The sequence below is a fragment of the Amyelois transitella genome, chromosome 22, assembly GCF_032362555.1.
Source record: "Amyelois transitella isolate CPQ chromosome 22, ilAmyTran1.1, whole genome shotgun sequence".
NCBI lineage: Eukaryota > Metazoa > Arthropoda > Insecta > Lepidoptera > Pyralidae > Amyelois > Amyelois transitella.
In genome coordinates, this window is record NC_083525.1 from 7742920 (window position 1) to 7764608 (window position 21689).

The window sequence follows — 21689 nt, forward strand, 5'->3', positions numbered from 1 at the left end:
GAGTAAATATAACGTGCGGAGAAGAATTAGTGTTATATTGATAATTAGTGATATGTCGATTTAAAATAGAGAAAGCGTGTGCCTAATGATTGTCTGTGTGAAATTATTGTGAACTGTACGAAATATAAAAAATCATTTTGAAATTTTTATAACCTTAAAATATTCTTCAATATGATCGATTAAAAGATCGATCATTTGATTTAAATTGATGATTTTACGTTTCTTGCTCATCACACTTAAAATAGCGTAAGTACTTGTGAGCAATTGTTTCTCAGTTAAATGGTTTAGTAGTTTTAATTATAAAACAAATATAAAAGGTTAAAACTGAACTGAATCGCGATGTTTTATATAAGAGTAATTACTCTACACGGTATATTTACTCGCGTGGAATCGTAATTTTTTTTTTCGTAGAGTACGAATGTGTGCGCGATTGGGAATCGGTTATGTGTGTGTGTGCGTGTAATGTATTATATGTGTAGGATTTCTCGGTGAGTGTCGAGAACTTTCTTTACTGCCATACGTGCGGGTATGCGTATGTTTTGAACGTATAGCTAAAACTACACAGGCTGAATTTTATATACGGATTTGAGGTGGAATTTAAAAAGAATTGTATGTTTATTTTGATGGCAGAATCATCATTGTTTAGTAGCTTATTTTGAAGAATACTAAGATTCTAAACTAGTGGGATGACACGCCCCGGATGCGTCTTTTCTGGGGATGAACCAGGAAGGATGAAAGGGCCCATGACTACAATCCAAGATTATTTCAAGTATTTATATATAGCGATAGATATATAGAATGCGAGAAAAAATACGATAAATATGAGAACAACGTTAATGAAACTACCATTTGAATTGTATTACGTTTAATAAATAAAATTATTGAATGATTGATTAGAATTCCAAAAAAAATTTTGGTTAACTGAGGATCTAGCGAAAGGTCAGGTCAAGAGTGCCCATGACCGAAGAACTGGCAAGACTAATGAATGTGGATGAAGCTAAAGTAAGCAAACATCGCGGGCAAATATGTAGTCTCTGTCTACATATTCAAAGAGGCGATCCCATGATGCCCTCAAAATGGCAAGAACCACGCGTGATTAGAACGAAAATATTTTATATTCTAGCTATACTATACATAATACTAACGTAGCAAGAGAGACATTGCGAGGATTGGTCAACGATTTGACTCAAACGAATCCGAAATATAGCTGTCTGTGTAGTTTTAAGCTTCGTACGTACGTAGATGAGACAATAAATACATAGATTTAACCGGAAGACGTTTAAACCCCGACATTTACCATAGTAAACGGCATGCGAGTTCTTATACTGCAGTTTTTATCGCTTAAATGCAATATGTTATCTTTAACGGCGGTGTTAGGCGATATAGCGATGAATATAACTTAACAGTCCACTTATTTAGGTTCTGAAATGATAGTAAACAATCTCGATATGTACTTTTTGTTAAAAATTAATTCTTTAAATAAATTTTTAGCCACAAGAAAAAGAAAAATTGTAGTAATGATTGCTGTTGTTGTACCAACTTATAAGTTCGAAATAAAGTTTGTTTGCTTGTTACTTCTTCACGGATTATCGATTGAATTAATCTTCTTGATATATCACTTATATATATAATTAAGAGTCTGGCGAAGGACATATGGTACCTTTCGTCCCGGTAAAATCTAAAGTTCCAGTGGAATTTACGAAAAACTTGTATTCTTTCGATGGTGGCGCTAAATTCACACGGGCGAAGCTAGTTAGCCATAATTTATTATTTTAGAAATGTATTTTTTAACAAAAATATATATGTATTTATCAAGATTGTTCACTTCTATTTCGGTACCTTAAAAAAACGGACCATAGTTTAATATGCTGTTGTCTCCGCTGTAACATAAACCGGTATTTAAAAAGTTAAACAAGGAGGTATGCAACGAATTTTTTTTTGTCGGGGTTAGCTAAATGATAACAATTTGTGTTTCGTACTTCATAGCACGATTATGAACGTATTTGTTGTACTGAAATACTTTTTTATTTGTGTTAGTCCCGTACCTGTCAGTTGAGATGTTAAGGCTGGAATACTCTATCACTCTTGGGTCTAATTTAGGCACTCAATTTATATTTCTAAAACATTTTTTTGCGTTTTTGTTGTTAAAACAAATGACATTTTCACATCCATATCTCCCTCTTTTCGTAAGCCGTATATCATTAAAATTTTACATCCATAAAATATCTCTTTCCTTGAACCGGATTCTGTGAATGACATGCGTAAAATATGCTGTTAAAACAGTTGTTCCAGAAAAAAATATAGCCTTTTATCCATATATAAAATACAGAGTCGTGCTATGAAGTGCGGGACAATACCATTCGTTCAGTCACAACACAAGTATTGCACAATTAGTCTTCGCATGCATGATTTTCTCTATGGATTCAATAAAATATGAACTCGTGCCAACATATTGTCTAAGTGTATTTAAAAAAAAACTAGATGTTGTTCGAGACTTCTGTCGGCGTTTCTCTATTTATTTTGTTTCTTTATATATCCAATAAATGTAAATACCTCAAATGATTCTATGTTTATTTCGTAAGGGGAAAAGATTTGATGTCACAGTATATTTATAACTTTTCCGTTTAATCACCTTTATTTTTGATTCGTTAAAAGCTATGTGGCACGATATACTTAACAACTAGAATCCATTCTAAAAACGTGAATGTATTGCGAAGACTAAAAATCAGCCTAATATTATTCCATAGATAATTAAATGCTCAACGGAGATTTTTTTTTAAATATACCTAATAATAAAGTGTGGGATCAAGGGGGGCTTAGTCCATGACCTCCGCGCGGTGCCCCCTGGGTCGCGCCAATTGTGGACAAGTGTCATTCACACGTTTCGTTCAGATTTGTCTATGGTGCTCGCATTTTGGCGGGTAACCGGCGGACTTGCAAATCAAAAAGTATAAACCATTTAAAAGTAGGGTTATGTTTTTCGCGCCCATTAGTGTAATGTTCTTTTTGAAGCTGCTAAAAAGCTACAGTTTTGTATAATCAATATCACTCGTACACGCATATTACTGGCGCTACAAAAATCTTGAAATCATCTTTTCAAAAGCATTCATAAAAGTTTATCTCGCCGTTAACTATATACCATATGTAAAGGCTGCAATTTTTCAACCCGATCCTGGCAAACAATAACGCGCTAGCTCCGATGTCGATTAGAACTCTTAAAATTACTACCATAGCATAGATTGATTTAGCCGGAGGATATATACAAATAGCTCTTAATTTTGCAAGTCTGTCTGTCACGCCAATGTGACCCGTATTGGCAGCTAGCGACGTCACTGCCAAAGATCAGCTGTTTAGGGCTCCACAACCCCACAGGATGACCGGAGCTAACCATTTCTCACATATACGAGTACTAATGTGGCGCAATTTGTTGCTGCCCTTTCGAAAACAATCCTCTGAAGTTTTAATGTGTAGATTTGTGATACGCACGCTTCTTACCACTACGGTTATAAAAAAGAATTGAATACACTCAAAATTGTGAAAATATGTAAACAATTGACTATAAACCGGTTTATATAACTTATAAATACAATAGCAACTTAAAATAATGTTTAAATAATTTTTGCGCAAAGATTAGTGACAAATTGTGACTACTGATCAACTCGATCACTAAAAAGGATTAAAAAATGGCTCTTTTTTGTTTCATTTATCGCTTTTTTAATAAATATGTTAATATTAAAATATGATGATCAATCCATATAGCTTTTGAGCACCTGCCAGTTCTTTTGGACAAATATTTGACATACCTAAATTTATTTTATGCATAGTTCTGTACGCTGTTATCTTCAGTCCTTTCATGTGATCGAGTGATAATGTTGAACCCTCATTACCCGCAGAGAATAGTGCTAGTTTGATTCTCGAATCGTTTAATTAAATGAGTGAATGAACGAATGGACGATGAATTGATGTTTAAGATCCCTTCGTTCACTCATTCAATATGGCCGCCTTAGCCTTTCACTCTGCAGGCATCGAGTATTGAACGCTAGTATAAGCATTGTAATTATCTTCATAACTTGTAATATATCCTGAACCCAAATAGTATATTTACTTCATGATTTTTTAGTGTTTAAAAATAATATTATATAGTTATACAATAGACATATTTACAACCGGAGGAGAGTTAGCCAGCATGAAGTGTAATGATAAATCTCTGCTAGGTCCATGCCGTCTGGGCGTTGTTGTACATAGTGTATATAGGAATTATATATAGAAGGGAAATCGTTAGAGTCCTTTCCCAGAAACGGCTTCTATTTGTGTATAATTTGTGATGTATAAAGAATTTCGATATAAAGGTTTAACATTCAAAAAAATCACAAAAAAAAGAGTTTGGAAAGGGCCTATTAGTGAATCCGCGGCGCTTCGCCGGACGAACGAAACGTCCAGAGTGGCGACGCGCCCCGGGTCCCGATTATATTCTTAGTTATTTTTCTCATTTGTTTTGATTTAAATTTTATTGTCGTGTGAGCGTGTCACCGCGTATGTATTTGTTGAGAATGGTTGAGAAAGGTTGAGAAATTATATGTGCGTGTGTTGATTGTTGAACGCCATAAATATAAATATATATCTATGTAATTTAACGTCCGCGAGCGAGTTACGTCTTGATTTGTCGATTCATTGTTTTTTACAAGTAATTCTTTTTTATATATATATATATATAAAATTTCCGTAAGAAATCTACGAATGTAAGTTCCTGTGACCGGTTGATTAAGCGGTTGTGGCTATTTTGTACAAGACGACTCCTCGGCGTCGCGTTAATAGTGAAGTACCTAAGTTCGAATCGTTGCAACGACTCCGGTATTGACGCCTCGAGCAATATCGACCCTCGTGTACTATATTGTGTATATTATGTATTGCTTACGCGCACAGCATATGTAGCATTTAGAGAATTTACCAAAAACGAAAGACAGGGCTCGCAACGCCCCCACACCGCGTCGACGTTGATTTTCTTTTATTTACGATGCTTATGGGTTGTACTGCCGCGTAATTACTATTTGTGCCTTGAACTACTTTTAATACATGACATTGTGCGGCCCCGGCGCCCGCAACTCGCCAACACGGCCCCTGTGAGCCGTTATGAGCAGCTTTGTTTCATTTTTACCTAGAGTCGGCACTTGTAAATATCGTCCACGATGACGAAGTGTGTAAAGAATGTCGCCAGAGGGCGTTGTTACCAACTGGGGGGCGGCGTCGCGGTCGTCCCCGCCAAAAGACTGAAGCGAATGATTGGTTTTGTATGTACTCAGTTGGTACAGGTAGGGTCAGCGGCCCCATGGGCTATAGTGCCAAACTGTACGGCATTGTTTTATTACTGCTATGTTGATGACATGTAACATCTTTGTCGACGGATATTTTTCAATAAAAAAAATATAAAAAATGTGTTTTGAACACAACAGTTGCGTGTTTTATTTTGCCTCTCGAATCAATAAAAAATTGACAAGTTATTCATTGATAAACGGTAAGTATCGTTCCAGGTGTAACAACGCCTTTGTTATCTTTCTATTCTATACAAGGTGAAATCCGGAACGCAATGGTATGAAAAAGAGGTACAGATTGGATATAAATTTTTTAACACTTTTTTTTCGACATGTCGATTTTAAAATCAAAATAATATAAATCATAATTGGTATTGTTAAGCCTATCATACTGTATACTCCTTTTTGTAAACATTCGTTTTGATGATTGTTTGTGCCAAGGGATATCAAAATTCAGGTACATCACTTTCATTTTGCAAATGAAATGTCATTATTTCTTATATTAATTTATTAGATTTTGAATAAATAAATAAATACATTTACAAGCACTTACACATAAAATATAAATAACATTTAAAATGATCTTATGTGAACAATCCGTTCTGGTGCATTATGTCCAATTCGCAAAATGTCCAATTGGTCCAGTTCGAAATTGGTCCAGGCTAAACCAATCGCGAACTGGACCAATTGCGAACTGAACAATTGGACATAATGCGCCCAACCGGAACAATCAAATTAGTAGATAATGGAATGGTATTTCTTTAGGATTAGCCTTCCAATTGTTCTCTAAGTAGTTTCAAATAATAATTTTATACTTTGGCGAAATTTTACGTCGAAATCATTTTGTTAATGAAAGGAAGATATTTGCACGCCACGACCAATTGTCTATTTTATTTAATTTAGATTAGTATATGTAGGCGAAGGACGTACCTACATATACAAAAATGTGGAAAGTTTCGCGATTTTGCGTTTCATCCTTGCGCAGGGGCATCTGAAATTTGTGTCTATGTCCATCTCAGACTTATCAAAAACCAGTATGTACAAAAGGATCTATTTAATACATACATATAATCACGTCTTGCGGGGTAGACAGTGCCAGAAGTCTTGAATGGCTGATAGACCACGCTCAGCTGTTTGGCTCAATGATAAAATTGAGATATAAATAGTGACAGGTTGCTAGCCCATCGCCTACAAGTAGAATCCCAAGTTTATAAGCCTATCCCTCACTCGCCTTTTACGACATCCATAGGAAAGAGATGGAATGGTACTGTCTTAATTGGTGCCGGGAACCACACGGCATTTCTCTATCTTCTACCGTCTCGATCATAACATTTAAACATTTTTAATATGCTTAGTATGCGTCCTATACACGCCCTGCATCGCAGCCTTCACCTCCTCCAAGAACGACGTTGAATTATGTATAGTCGTGCCTCCCAACACTACTCTGACACCCGGGTACGCTTGGTTTATCTGATGGACGCAGTACGACTCCTCGTAAGTGGCGCCACCTACGATAAAAACTATGATGTCTTGCGGTTTCCGGCCGTAGCCGCTATCGTCGCCTCCCAAGGTAGGATATAGATTTTCTCTGAGCTTTCCTTTTATTAGGTCTTCCAATGTGTCTTTTAGAAGGGGCGTGTGCTGTGTGTAAATATTTTCTACGCCTTGGAGACCCTGAAATAATGAAAAGTAAGTATTTATTGAATGTATTGGAAACAAAAACTTTTAAACTTGAGATACCATTTATAAGAGACTAGACTGTGCCCGCGACTTCGTCCGGAATAGTTATTTTGGGCATCATTGAAGCCCTCAAGGATGAATAATTTACCTCGTTTTTTTTTCACATTTTCCATTTTTTCGTCGCTCCTAATAGTTGCAGCGTGATGTTATAAAGCCTAAAACCTTCCTCGATAATGGTCTATTCAACACAAGAAGAATTTTTCAATTCGAACCAGTAGTTCCTGAGATTAGCTCGTTCAAACAAACAAACTCTTCACCTTTATAATTTTAGTTTGATAAGCCTGTCACTATTTAAATCTCAATTCCAACAGGAAGTCATATAGCTGAACATGGCCTGAAAAGGCCAGTCAAGATGTTATCGCGTTTCTCATTGAAGAGACATTTTAAAGTCTCAAAAACTGGTATCCAGACCAAATTGCCATAAAACTGCCTAGAAACCCAAGAAAGCCTAAATAGATCTCGTAATCATGGGCATCAGCACACTCTTCCACTTCTATGTAAGAAAAAACAAAGCATCCTGACCAGAAACTCTTCCTCCAACCCAATCCCTTCCGAAGAACATACCTTGAACAGCCTTTTAGTGATTTTGGCGGCATCCTGCAGTCCAAACAGTCGCATTGCCTAATATAAGCATCAGAATCAGAGTGGCGCAGCGGTAGTACGCTTGTCTGTGACACCGGAGGTACCGGGTTCGAATCCCGGCCAGGGCATGATGAGAAAAGAACTTTTTCTGATTGGCCTGGGTCTTGGATGTTTATTTATATAAGTATTTGTTATAAAATATAGTATTGTTGAGTTATTATCTCGTAACACAAGTTTCGAACTTACTTCGAGGCTAACTCAATCAATGTAATTTGTCCCGTATATATTTATTTATTTATTTAAAGCCTCAAAAACTGGTATTCAGACCAAATTCCCATAAAACTCCCTTGAAATGAATGGGCATCAGCATACTCTTCCACTTCTATGTAAGAAAAAATATGGCATCCTGACCAGAAACTCTTCCTCAAACCCAATACCTTCCGAAGAACATACCTTGAACAGTCTTTTAGTGATCTTGGCGGCGTCCTGCAGTCCAAACAGGTCGCTCTGCCTTGCGTGCGCGCCGCCGTACTCCAGCACGGAGAGCGCGGCCCTCACCAGCGGCTCCGGGCACCCCCGCGCCTTCAGCGCCTCCGTGAGGGCGGGCAGGGCGTTGCTGGCGTGTTTCTCGTACCGCAGCGCGTACAGTGCGACCAGCTTGGCCGCGTCGTGGTCGCACACTGAAGGGTTGGAGATCAGGGCGCGCAGGCGCTGGGAGAAACGTTGTACAATCATTTTGTTTATTTATTTATATATTATACATACATACATACATAAAATCACGCCTCTTTCCCGGAGGGGTAGGCAGAGACTACCTCTTTCCACTTGCCTTTCCACTTCCAATTATATTTATTTGTTTATTATATTTATCTATTTATTATATTTATTTATTTATTTTACATATTAACATGTGCCGTGTGGTCTCCGGGCACATTCGAATAGGACTAATCCATCTCTCTCCCATGGGTGTCGTTAAAGGCGACCAAGGGATAGGCTAATAAACTTGGGATTCTTCTTTTCTGTGTATGTATAAGTTAGTAAATCTATTTAAATAAATAATGCCAGCCTTCTGGGCACACTTCCGCAAGTTGATACTATAGGGGGACTGTACAATTTGTAAATTAAATCATCTTTCTTTTTTATGAGTAGTTTTAGTTTTAATTTGAGTTCATTTTAATTAAGTTTTCCATTTCATTATTTCCATAAGAAAATAATAAAACTACAAAAAAAAAAATATAGTAGACCAGATCCTGTAGTAGTAGTAGTATGTAGTAGTTACCTGCAGATGTTTGGCGTGGTCGCTGGTGCATGCCAGCTCCTGCTCCAGCTCCGACACGTCGAGCAGGCCGCGCCGGCCCACCGCCGCCGACAGCTCGCCCACCACCGTCACGTGCTTCGTCACAGTGCCGGACATTTTCTACAGAAAAAAAAAAAGTAAACGTCATTGTCAAGTAACAAGTGACGTAGGTGCGAGGTTAGCTTTTCTTGCGCAACGTATTGCTATTGCAATACATTATGTGTACCTATTCAAAATATGCCGGGATAATATAAAATAACTACGTGTTGGTAAATCAAAATTAAACTGTAATATAAAAACTTAAAAAATACATTCATATAGTCACGTCTATATCCCTTGCGGGGTAGACAGAGCCAACAGTCTTGAAAAGATTCGAATGGCCACGCTCAGCTATTTGGCTTAATGATAGAATTGAGATTCAAATAGTGACAGGTGCTAGCCCATCGCCTAAAAAATAATCCCAAGTTTGTAAGCCCATCCCATAGTCGCCTTTTACGACATCCATGGGAAAGATATGAAGTGGTCCTATTCTTTTTTGTATTGGTGCCGGGAACCACACGGCACGTCATAGAGTTCCGTGCAGGTTACCTTATTTTGCTTATTCTGATACTGTATTTAAAATCAGAAACTTAATATTGGTCAATTTTTGGCATCAAATGCACCAGTTGAATGTTATAACACCTACCATATAATTTTTAGTCAAATGACATTTAAAATATATGCTAATGTTGGAAGGAAAATTCTAGAGCGCCGGTGGGTTAAAATGCGTGATGCACAGAAAGGCACAGGTTCAAATCCCACCTCGGCCAATCGTGTCAATAACTGTTTTCAAAATCATTATGTACCAATGATTGTTTTAGAAGTTATGTACATTCGTTTGAATACTAACCGATGCCCTTACGGTGAAGGAAAACATCATGAGGAAACCTGCACATTCAGGCAACTGGATGTGTAACCATGATCAATCCAATACAGGTTAGGTTTACCTAGAAAGGTTGCGCGGGAGTCGCTTCGTGTAAAATAACCTGATGCACCCAATCCAGGAGCCATGGTCAAAGGCACACCCCGGACTCCTCTCCAGAGTGGTGAGGATGCAACCGGGACTAAAAAAGCCAGGAGGAAGAAGATCCTATTATGACAACAACTTTTCCATTTCTTGACAGTTATTAATCGAAAGATCATAAATAGGCAAACAAAAAAAATCTCCAGCCTAATTCTCATCGTTTGAAAAACTATCGCTGTCCTGTTCCACTTCACAATAAAAAGCGTAACAGCGATAATTCCACGCGCGATAAAAAGCGGAGCTGGAATTGCTTCTCGCTTCTCCAACCATGTCTCGTGCGTGATTCTCACCTTGAACAAGGGGTAAGTCTCAACAAAGTTCTTCATGTCAGCGATGCTCTCCACTTTCTGATGGCTCTTGGCCTTCTTCTGGAACTCGTCCATCAAAGATTTCATGGTCTGACCGATTTCGCCGAAGTTCGAATACAGATTCTATAACAAATACAAACATATACATACATATGATCACGTCTTTATCCCTAACGGGGTAGACAGAGCCAACAGTCTTGAAAAGACTGATAGGCCACGTACAGCTGTTTGGCTTAATGATAGAATTGAGATTCAAATAGTGATGGGTTGCTAGCCCATCGCCTAAAAGAAGAATCCCAAGTTTATAAGCCTATCCCTTAAATAAATATTCCATGGGGTATCACAAGCTTTTACTAAGGAACTAGCTATGAAGTTAGTTAGTCAGGAAAGAAGGAAGTCAGGAATTAGTTTAAAACTGGCTCATAATTAGTTATAATAACAAATTTTTAATGTTCGTTTATAATTTTTTTAATAGTATAATAATGATAAATAATACTATTTAATTTAAAAAAAAACTAGTCTAAATTATATAAACATAACATAACATAAAATCACGCCTCTTTCCCGGAGGGGTAGGCAGAGACTACCTCTTTCCACTTGCCACGATCTCTGCATACTTCCTTCGCTTCATCCACATTCATAACTTAATTATATACTTAAATTAATGAAGATTACTTTAATAACTTCTTTTATTTTACTTGTTTCATTATCTCTTTTTTTTAGTATTTGCCTAAAACAAAGTCGATGCTGTGTGGGACTACAGACACACTATCAGTCCATATCCATGGGAAATAGATGTAGCGATCCTATTATATTTTTCTATTAGTACCGAGAACCACACAGCACATCATTACATACAATTATTTTTTTACAAGGAGAGTGTGGAGAGAAATATCACAGTGGGAATGCCTAGACGAACGTATCTTGATCAAATTAAAGGACGTCCTGGCAAAGGGTCAAGTCAAGAGTACCCAAACCGCCGAGCTTGCATGAAGAGAGATATGAATGTGGATGAAGCGAAGGAAGTATGCAGAGATCGTGGCAAGTGGAAAGATGTAGTCTCCTACCCCTCCGGGAAAGAGGCGTGATTTTATGTATGTACATACATACATACATATGGTCACGTCTATATCCCTTGTGGGGTAGACAGAGCCAACAGTCTTGAAAAGACTGAATGGCCATGTTCAATGTATGTATGTATTTTTCTTACAAACTCAAAACTCAAAGACATTTGGAATAAATTAATGGATAAATCTCACCTTAGCATAAAACTCGTCTTGTTCAGAAGCCAATACCACCTCCTTGAAGTCCTTGTGAACATCGGGCACGTGCGCCAGACTCACCCGGTTATTATTGATGGTGAGCAACTCATGCACCATGGCTTGATACGTCCACTGGAATCAATTTTCAATCTACATATACTAATATTATAAAGCTGAAGAGTTTGTTTGTTTGAACGTGCCGTGTGGTTCCCGGCGGCACCAATACAAAAAAGAATAGAACCACTCCACTTCTTTCCCATGGGTGTCGTAAAAGGCGACTAAGGGATAGGCTCACAAACTTGGGATTCTTTTTTTAGGCGATGGGCTAGCAACCTGTCACTATTCGAATCTCAATTCTATCATTAAGCCAAATAGCTGAGCGTGGCCATTTAGTCTTTTCCAGACTGTTAGCTCTGTCTGCCCCGCGAGGGATATAGACGTGACCATATGTATGTATGTTTGTTTGAACGCGCTAATCTCAGGAACTACTGGTTCGAATTGAAAAATTATTTTTGCGTTGAATAGACCATTTATCGAGGAAGGCTTTAGGCTATCTAACATCACGCTGCAACTAGTAAGGTGCAAAGAAATAATGGAAAATGTGAAAAAAACGAGGATGAATAATTTCATTCTTGAGGGCTTCAATGATGCCCAAAATAACTATTCCACGCGGACGAAGTCGCGGGCACATCTAGTCTTGTACATAAAATTCTCGTGTCAGAATGTTATACATACATAACCTTAGTGATAAGGGTTGTCCACATTTAACAATTTTTTTTACTAGAAATTACTTAAAAAATATTTATATGGCAAAACAACGTTTGCCGGGATAGCTAGTAATAACATAACAAATTATCACGTCTATATCCCTTGAGACGGATGTCGCAAAAGGCGACTAAGGGATAGGCTCACAAACTTGGGATTCTTTTTTAGGCGATAGGCTAGCAACCTGTCACTATTTGAATCTCAATTCTATCATTAAGCCAAATAGCTGAGCGTGGCCTATCAGTGTTTTCAAGACTGTTGGCTCCGTCTACCCCACAAGGGATATAGACGTGACCATATGTATGTATGCATGCATCTTTGTCTCTCTCAAAGAAAAGAAGGCTTTGCAAATAATCCATCTGATGCCATACCAACATACCTGATTCAATAACGGTGTGACAGGATCATCCCGCCTGTCAATTATCAACAGCTGCGGTGTGGGAATCTCCCCGTTGAACGGTATGTTGTTGTCTATCAACACGGCCTCCCTCCGAAGCAGATCGCGTACACGTTCCGCTAGCCTGGCGCAGGGCTCCGAAGCCGCTTCGTAGCGGACCACGCAACGCCGTTTGAGGGATAGTAACAGTGACAGTAAGCCTTGAGAGCAGCGCTGGAGGTGCGCTTGGTTCCATAAGCGACCTGGTGGGAGGGATTAATGACAAGTGGTTTTATAATTATATCTTATATATAAAATATAAAATTCTCGTGTCACAATGTTTGTCTCCGTACTCATCCGAAACGGCTTGACCGATTCTCGTGAAATTTTGTGAGCGTATTGAGTAGGTCTGAGAATCGGCCAACATCTATTTTTCATACCCCTTAGTCATAAGGGCTGTCCACCCTTGACATTTTTTTTAACTAGAAGTTACAATTTTTTATATGGCAAAACAACGTTTGCCGGGACAGCTAGTATGTATATAAGTATATAAATATAATACCAGCATTATTTGGTAAAATGTGGACGTAAGATATATATAATACAATTCATATCTCGTTTAGAATCCTACAAAAGTTTATAAATTTCCAAGAAAATTTATAAAATTGCGGTTCTTGTTATTTTACTGTGACATATGCACTGAATGTGTCAGTTATGAATATTTGATATTGATATTACAATTCATTCATTCATACAATCAATTCTATATCCCTTGCAGGGTAGACTGAGGCAGCAGTCTTGAAATACTGGCCACGTTCAGCTGTTTGGCTTAATGACAGAATTGAGATTCAGATAGTGACAAGGTAGATAAGATAGAGACAAGCTAGCCCATCGCCTAAAAGAAGAATCCCAAGGTTACAAGCCTGTCCCTTAGTCGCCTTTTACGAAATCCATGGGAAAGGGATGGAGTGGTCTTATTGTTTATTATTTTGGTGCCGGGAACCACACAGCACCAATATAATAATATAACAATTAAGCTTTTAATTATTCATAATATGAGAACTCAACAAATAGAAATACCTTGTAGACAGCCTACAATGTTGAAAGAGAACAGATGCCTGTCCACGGCCAAGTAGTCCGCGAACACCTCCTGCACCTCCCGCACCGTCTCCTGCTCGTCGCACTCTGCGAGGGTCTTCACGTCCGCTTTGGAGATCACATTGCTGAAATCTGAAAACAAGAGGTTGATATTAACATACATACATACATAAAATCACGCCTCTTTCCCGAAGGGGTAGGCAGAGACTACATCTTGTGATATTAACTTAGTAATATATCTGCATATTCCATAATGAGTTTGTTAGTAATCACATATTGGTAAAAATAATCAGGATATGACAATAATAGAAAAATTGCAAAGGTACAAAAACAAGTATATTACAGAAAATATATATTGTATGTATTATTACTTGTAATTGTGAAAATTTCTGTGCAATAAAGATATTACAAACAAACAAATAAAAGTACTTTTTAAGTGAATGTAAATAATGTCACATCCATACAGTCCTGGAAAAACTCAGAGGCAACTTATAGTAAAATACAGATTTTACGAAGGTAATTTGTATTGTAATGAGAAAGCACGGTTAAGTTTCAAAATATGTATAAATTTAGTTTAATTTTAAGATTGTGTTATGCAAAATAGAAACTTGGTATGGTTTTGTACATGCACAAGCCAATTTATCTCCTCAACATTCGAACTGAGCAAAATATATTCTGTTGGACTGTTGAATGCATATTAAAACTGGAGATTTGAGTAAATGCCTCTGATCCAGGAGTCTGACATTCATTCTAGCTACCCTGGCACTATATACCTTTGGTTTCACAGTGTTATTACTTACATATGAAATAAACTCCATATTTCGGATACCGTAACTCCCTAGACAATAATGCAATGTTCTCGGACGTGGGCCTCAGAAACGCGATGCACTTCATGTGTTTTAGGTTGTCCCACTTAGAATGGCTGTCGATGCGTTCAAACAGGTACACCTCCTTTTGAAGGATTTCCGATTGGCTGAATACCATGCTAACTATGCTTGTCTGAAAAGAAATAAAAAAACGTAATAATTAATATTATATCATTTGCTGGGAAATGATTAAATTGATAACAGATAGAAGTGTTTCATGCCTTCTTGTCTTTGTCTAGGTAGCTTAATAATGTTAAAACCTATGCTATGAGCCATAACTAATGATTGCTACTTAACCAGTGAAAGCCAGAAAATATTGAAAGTTGTAGTAAAAATAAATACAGGCACTCACTGTTTCTTTATCCATTAGAATAACTTTCATTCCTGGCCCGCTCTCCTCCGTCATCTTTGTTATATACATCTTTACTGCCTGTATCACATTCATTTTGATTTTTGTAACTTTTATATACTTGGAATGTTTATTTTATTCTCGCAATGAAAAATATTGAAAATTGGTCTGACATTCAATTTTGAAATACTTATTTTACGGCTCTGACAATGACATTGTTTTTTTCCGCATAAAATAGGCTTCAAGGATCATTTATACGAGCCGAATACACAAAAACGGGTTAAAGTCGCTCCATGTAAAGGCTCTTACTTGACATTGACGTGGAATTTGACAGCAAAAAATTACATCACTATCAAAGCCAGAGACAAGCAGTTTCTTCCTCTATCTATCAAAGGTCGGCTGGGTCAGGTGGAACTGCTGAATTAAATTATTTTATTTCAATAATTATACACGTCAATTTATCTCTAAAAATGTTTTCGCGAGCCCTGAGACCCGTTGCCAATGGCGTGTACTCCCAGACTAGTTCCATGAACTTCTCCACTACCTCTCAGGTAAGATTTTTTGTACATATCAAAGTACTTCATTATTATCTATTTCATTGAAAATTTTACTATGAAATGATTTATATGTTCCAGCTTATGACCTCTTAACTCTCATTGTTCAAAACCCTGATTAGCACTGACAAATAAATCTTTTTTCAGAGGAATTTCAAAGTAGTGGTAGCTGGTGCCTCCGGTGGCATCGGCCAACCCTTGGGACTCCTGCTCAAACAAAACCCTCTCATAACCCGCCTGGCCCTGTACGATATCGCGCCGGTGACCCCTGGAGTGGCCGTGGACCTGTCACACATGGACACTCCAGCTAAGGTCTCCGGCCACAAAGGACCTGAACAACTAGCAGATGCCATCAAAGGTAACCCTCAAAAGAACTCTTTATAAACACAGTCCATTGAAATGACCTTACAAAGTATTACATAACAAGAGGTTATGTTATGGTTACAAAATGAAATTTCTTATCTGTGCAAGGTACTTACAGATAAAATTACAAGGTTACGTGAGTAATAAGATTTTGATGGTGTTTTTAGTGCATAAATATTGTAAAAAAAAATGTACTCAGTTAAGATTTGATTGACCTTGACATTTGTATATGTGTTGTTCATTAGCCTCTAAAAAAAACTTCATATCATAAATATATTGAATGAGAAAATTCTTCGTAATATTATTATTCATAACTCAATGCATAACACAAAAGTCTGAATTCATTCGTCATTTTTAATTTAAAGACTTAAGCTATCGTTCAATTAATATAAATGAATTATCCCTAATGTTCTGTGATCTAACAGGCAATTAGTGTCATTCTTTATCTGCGTAAATAGCCTATTGTATTCACTTTGGTTGATATGTTGGTAATAAATAATTAAACTTGATGGGTACTTAACCACATCAGAGGTGGGGGATTTGACCTTAAAACTCATGATCTGCTAGAAACAGTGATATCGATCAGTGATAAATTCAAATTCAAAACTTTTATTCGTTATTATGGGACACTTAAATATTACTTAATAAATGTCATTACAGTTCACTATTAAGTTGTCTTTATTTCTTCGGGGGAAGACATTGATAGTCTATCAATAGTCTTTATTAGCGGCATTAATTTCAAAAATGATTTTTAATCATGTGCAGCTAGATGGTTTACAATGGAAGTGAGACAGTGACAGGTTGCTAGACCAACTCTAAAAAGAAGAATTTCATGTTTTTAAGTTTTTATTATTTAAATATATTTTTTGTATTTGTATGTGTTTGGATAAGTTATTGTAAAATTTTTATTGCTTTTTGATGGGGACTATTTTCTAACATATTTATTCTTCATGGTGGTATGTATAAATCCATAGTACAATCAGACTAAATATTTACAGTGCCTTATTGACACCATACCTGCCCTGCCTAGGATTTTTATTTGTTTAGGCTCATTCAAACAGTTAATAGGTAGTGCCGTGTGGTTCCTGGCACCAATACAAAAAAGAATAGGACCGCTCTATCTCTTTTCCATGGATGTCGTAAAAGGAGACTAAGGGATTGGCTTACAAACTTGGGATTCTTCTTTTAGGCGATGGGCTAGCAACCTGTCACTATTTGAATCTCAATTCTATCATTAAGCCAAATAGCTGAGTGTGGTCATTCAGTCTTTTCAAGACTATTGGCTCTGTCTACCCCGCAAGGGATATAGACGTGACCATATGTATGTAATGAGTAGAACTTATTTAATATCTCCAGGTGCTGACGTAGTAGTAATCCCCGCTGGAGTTCCCCGCAAGCCGGGAATGACCCGCGATGACCTCTTCAACACGAACGCGTCCATCGTCCGCGACCTGGCCATCAACATCGCACAGAATGCACCCAAGGCCATAGTGGCCATCATCACCAACCCGGTTAACTCCATGGTGCCTATCGCTTCTGAAGTTCTGAAGAAGGTGAGAATCATCATCTCTTTAAGTTATTTGGTTGAACCAGTTGCAAGGACCTGGGTCTGCTTTCCGGCATCTTTCCTTCCACTTTGACCAGTTTGCAGGGTCTTCAGTTTCAAAACATAAGCCAAAATAATATAATAAGATAAAATTATGAGCATTTTTTTAATTTGAGTAAACTTTATACGTCTACTACAAAATATAGTTTTTATTTAGCTAGCAACCTGTCACTATTTGATTCACGATTCCTGAATAAGTCCGCCTTTGTACCATCTCTATCTGTTTTGTATGTTTAAACTCTTATGGTGCAATAAAGAGTTTTATCTATCTATCTATCTAAAAACCATGCAGCTGAGCGTGACCTTTCAATCTATTCAAGACTGTTGGTTCTGTTCTGTTTAGCCCGCAGGGGACGTAGACGTGACTATATGTATGTATGTATTTCCGCCAGTTAAATGGATTAACTGTTTAAAAATACATTACTTATTATTGCTGATAAAATACATCATTGTTTATTGCACACTATCTTGATGGTATAATGTAATCTTGGTATTAATAGACTCAGTATTACGTTAGAAACGTCAGGGCTATCTGAGGGCAATTTAAACGTTTGTTTGTGGTCAAAACAACTGCCTATTTTAACACAAGATTCTTATAACTATAACATAATTTTCCAGAGCCTTTATATATTTAATATATGTACATACATACATATGGTCACGTCTATATCCCTTGCGGGGTAGACAGAGCCAACAGTCTAGAACAGACTGAATGGCCACGTTCAGCTATTTAGCTTAATGATAGAATTGAGATTCAAACAGTGACAGTTAATATAATATGTTTATATTTATTATAGTTTAAATTTTAAACGTATGAATTTAAATTTTTGAAATGAAAGTCCATATTATAATGGTCCATCATTATAATATGGACTTTCATTTCAAAAAATCTAGTAATATTTGTGTATACAAATATCTCGTTTTATAGTATACTCGTAGGTACATATTATATAGAAGATATTCACCTAGTCAATCGGATATTGTATATTTAAATTGAATGTGAAGTGCGGTTCCGGGCACCAATATAAAAACAATAGGACCTCTCCATCTCTTTCCCATGGATGTCGTAAAAGTCGAGTAAGGGATAAGCTTACAAACTTTCTTTTTTAGGCGATGAGCTATCAACCTGTCACTATTTGAATCTCAATTCTATTATTAAGCCCAACAGCTGATCGTGGCCTATCAGTATTTTCAAGACTGTTGGCTCTGTCTACCCCGCAAGGGTTATAGAGTGATTATAAGTAAGTACATATAGTGTAGGCCACGTTAATAATAACTGTATTCCTTAATGATGTAATTGAGATTCAAATAGTGACAGGTTGCTAGTCTATCGCCTTAAAGAATAATTCCAAATTTATTAGCTCAGAAGAGAGTAATAAAAAGAGATGGAGCGGCCCAATTTGTCCCGTATATATTTATTTATATATTTATATTATATTAAAAAAAAAAAAAAAAAAACTTTTTTCCATAAGAAAGTTAGTACAATTAAATTAAAATTTGTTATTACCAGGCTGGGGTATACGACCCCAGACGCGTCCTGGGCGTCACCACCCTCGACGTGGTCCGAGCGGCCGCGTTCATCGGCGAGATCAACGGTGTGGACCCGCGCAGTGTCACGATACCGGTGATAGGCGGTCACTCCGGAGTCACCATCCTGCCCGTGCTGAGTCAGAGTCAGCCGGCGGTGAAGCTGACCGACCAGGGCAAGATCAAGGCGCTCACTGAGAGGATACAGGAGGCGGGGACTGAGGTGGGATGTTTAAATGTTTTTTTTTTTTTTTTGCGCAAAAGAAATTTTTTTGTTTGACGTCCAACCAATGTTGTGAAAGTAAGTTTTGACAATTATTAAGCGATATGAAGTATTCTCTAATAATGAATAAGAATTTGAATTTGAAAAAATACATACATACATACATATGTTCACGTCTATATCCCTTGCGGGGTAGACAGAGCCAACAGTCTTGAAAGGACTGAATGGCCATGTTAAAAAATATTTGATAAAATTTAGGATTTTGAGAAAAGAAGAATCTCAAGTTTATAGTTCAATCCCTTAATCGCCTTACGACATCCATGGCCAAGGGAGGAAGTGGTCGTATTCTTTTTTCTATTGGTGCCGAGAACCACACAGCAGTTTACAAAAATATGAAGTAAATTTTTTTTTTTTTTTCATCCAATACGCAATATGTTGTGTTTTCAGGTAGTCAAGGCTAAGGCTGGCGGCGGTTCAGCCACGTTGTCTATGGCGTATGCTGGAGCCAGGCTCACCAACTCTGTGCTGAGAGGACTCAACGTGAGTGACCTTTATTTTATCAACTATTTTTTATTTTTATTTACTAGCTTAGGAATCTAATCAAAGATTAGTATGATTGACATTGGTTAATCCACACTAATAATGAAAAGGAAAGATTTTTATTTTTGTTGCGAATAAAATCAAAAACTACTGAATCGATTTTGATGAAATTTGATACAAGCATAGAATATAAGATACTTTTTTTCTGGAATTTCCCACGGGAGCGAAGCCCCGCGCATAAACTTGTTTACCATATACAAAGTTATATCAAAGGGCCACTAGTTTACCCGTTAAAGCGTATCAGAAAGATAGACAGACATAGTTTCCCATTTATAATATTGGATTACTCACTGGGCCAGCGAAATCACCAAGCATTTTTTCTTTAAACACATATGTCAAATTCAAATTCTGGGATGCCATAAGAAGAAGAAGAATGATAGAAGTTATTTAGGAGTACACAGCGAGCCTCTACAGTTCTAGCACGCTTAAGAGGCTTATAATGTAATACTCTGTCCTTGCTCAATCAACGCCAATGATTCTTCAGCCTTCCAAATGTATTTTTGATAACCATATCCAATGCTTTTCTTTACACTTTCCTGTCGTGGGCCTGCTGGAAGAAATTTCTCTAGAAATAAATAGTGCCCTTGTACTGAATTTCTCCTTATTTTAAGTTTTATTCTTATTTCCCTTGATGAACATAAATTAATACTAATATTATAAAGCTGAAGAGTTTGTTTGTTTGTTTGAACGCGCTAATCTCAGGAACTACAGGTTCGAATTAAAAAAATCTTTTTTTGTTGGATAGACCATTTATCGAGGAAGGCTTGGCTATTAAAATCACACTGCAACTATAAGGAGCGAAGAAATAATGGAGAATGTGAAAAAAATCGGGGAAAATTATTCATACTTGAGGGCTTCAATGGTGATCAAAATAACTATTCCACGCGGACGAAGTCGCGGGCACAGCTAGTATATAAATAAAATAAATAAACTTCACTTGCTGCGCAATGTCTGTCATTGTATGTTGCTTCTGCTATACTACTTATACGCTTTAAAAATAAAAATAATTTCTCAACAGGGCGACTCGAACGTGGTAGAATGCGCGTACGTCAAATCCGACCTGACTGAGGCGGCTTACTTCGCGAACCCACTGGTTCTCGGCAAGAACGGAGTGGAGAAGAACCTCGGGTTCGGAAAATTGAACGCGTACGAACAAGAACTACTCAAAGCCGCTATCCCCGAACTACTGAAGAACATCAAAACTGGAGAGGATTTCGCTAAAAAGTAAATAAAAACGCGCGTAGGACTTGACACGCCGATAATTTTGTGGTTACAAGTACCTATTATCGGGCATTGGCGTATGTAATATTGGTATTTTGGATTGCGGTAACACGTGCCTGTTGAAAGTAACTTGTGTTTGGTACAGTAAGGTTATAATTGTATCGATTACTCGGTATTGAATATCAGTAATAGGTATTGAATATATTGCGTGTAGGTATTTGTTATCGTGATCTTAATTTGATATCAATAATTGTATAACTATATTGTTAATAGGTATTTGTAGCTGTATAAATATATAGCACATATATTAGGATAGGACATTTTCTGTCCTCTTATATTGGTGTCGGTTTCAAGTCCTGGTTGTAGGTGGCGCTAGTGTGTTAAGAAGGAAGTGTATAGTTCAACTTTCTAAAGTATATTATCTGTCACACGGTTACTAACGTTGCTTTTGACATTACCGTGATCGAATCGCGTTTAAGTGATAATTATTTTTTAAATATATTTTTATATATATATATGTATATATTTTGTTTTGTCAATCATCAATTTTATCATGTTAACATTAAGTGGAATAACAATA

General features: G+C 37.1%; 2 protein-coding genes across 2 annotated transcripts; one reads left to right on the top strand and one right to left on the bottom strand.

Annotated features, from left to right (window-relative positions):
- Positions 1 to 6015: 6015 nt before the first annotated feature.
- On the bottom strand, positions 6016 to 15302 carry LOC106129878 (vacuolar protein sorting-associated protein 45). Its single transcript, XM_013328570.2, has 9 exons — positions 15019 to 15302; positions 14601 to 14799; positions 13783 to 13932; positions 12706 to 12965; positions 11559 to 11693; positions 10282 to 10422; positions 8911 to 9048; positions 8085 to 8342; positions 6016 to 6983 (listed from the first exon to the last, which is right to left on the bottom strand). Exons 1-9 carry the CDS (start codon positions 15109 to 15111, stop codon positions 6642 to 6644), a joined length of 1716 nt encoding a protein of 571 aa, XP_013184024.2. The 5' UTR covers positions 15112 to 15302; the 3' UTR covers positions 6016 to 6641.
- Positions 15303 to 15376: 74 nt separating this feature from the next.
- LOC106130030 (malate dehydrogenase, mitochondrial) lies at positions 15377 to 21123 on the top strand. The gene is made up of 6 exons (XM_013328785.2): positions 15377 to 15566; positions 15717 to 15927; positions 17289 to 17485; positions 19049 to 19288; positions 19736 to 19828; positions 20907 to 21123. The coding sequence occupies exons 1-6, from the start codon at positions 15486 to 15488 to the stop codon at positions 21114 to 21116; spliced, it is 1032 nt and encodes a 343-aa protein (XP_013184239.1). The 5' UTR covers positions 15377 to 15485; the 3' UTR covers positions 21117 to 21123.
- Positions 21124 to 21689: the final 566 nt, after the last annotated feature.

Bases quoted from the DNA above. Each gene is read 5' to 3' on its own strand.
- LOC106129878 (XM_013328570.2), bottom strand. From the start codon at position 15,111: ATGAATGTGATACAGGCAGTAAAGATGTATATAACAAAGATGACGGAG. The intron at 12,966-13,782 runs GTATTTCTATTT...CCCTCCCACCAG, and splicing joins CATTGTAGGCTGTCTACAAG to GTCGCTTATGGAACCAAGCG. The intron at 8,343-8,910 runs GTAACTACTACA...CGTTTCTCCCAG, and splicing joins ACCACGCCAAACATCTGCAG to CGCCTGCGCGCCCTGATCTC.
- LOC106130030 (XM_013328785.2), top strand. From the start codon at position 15,486: ATGTTTTCGCGAGCCCTGAGACCCGTTGCCAATGGCGTGTACTCCCAG. The intron at 15,567-15,716 runs GTAAGATTTTTT...ATCTTTTTTCAG, and splicing joins ACTTCTCCACTACCTCTCAG to AGGAATTTCAAAGTAGTGGT. The intron at 19,829-20,906 runs GTGAGTGACCTT...ATTTCTCAACAG, and splicing joins CTGTGCTGAGAGGACTCAAC to GGCGACTCGAACGTGGTAGA.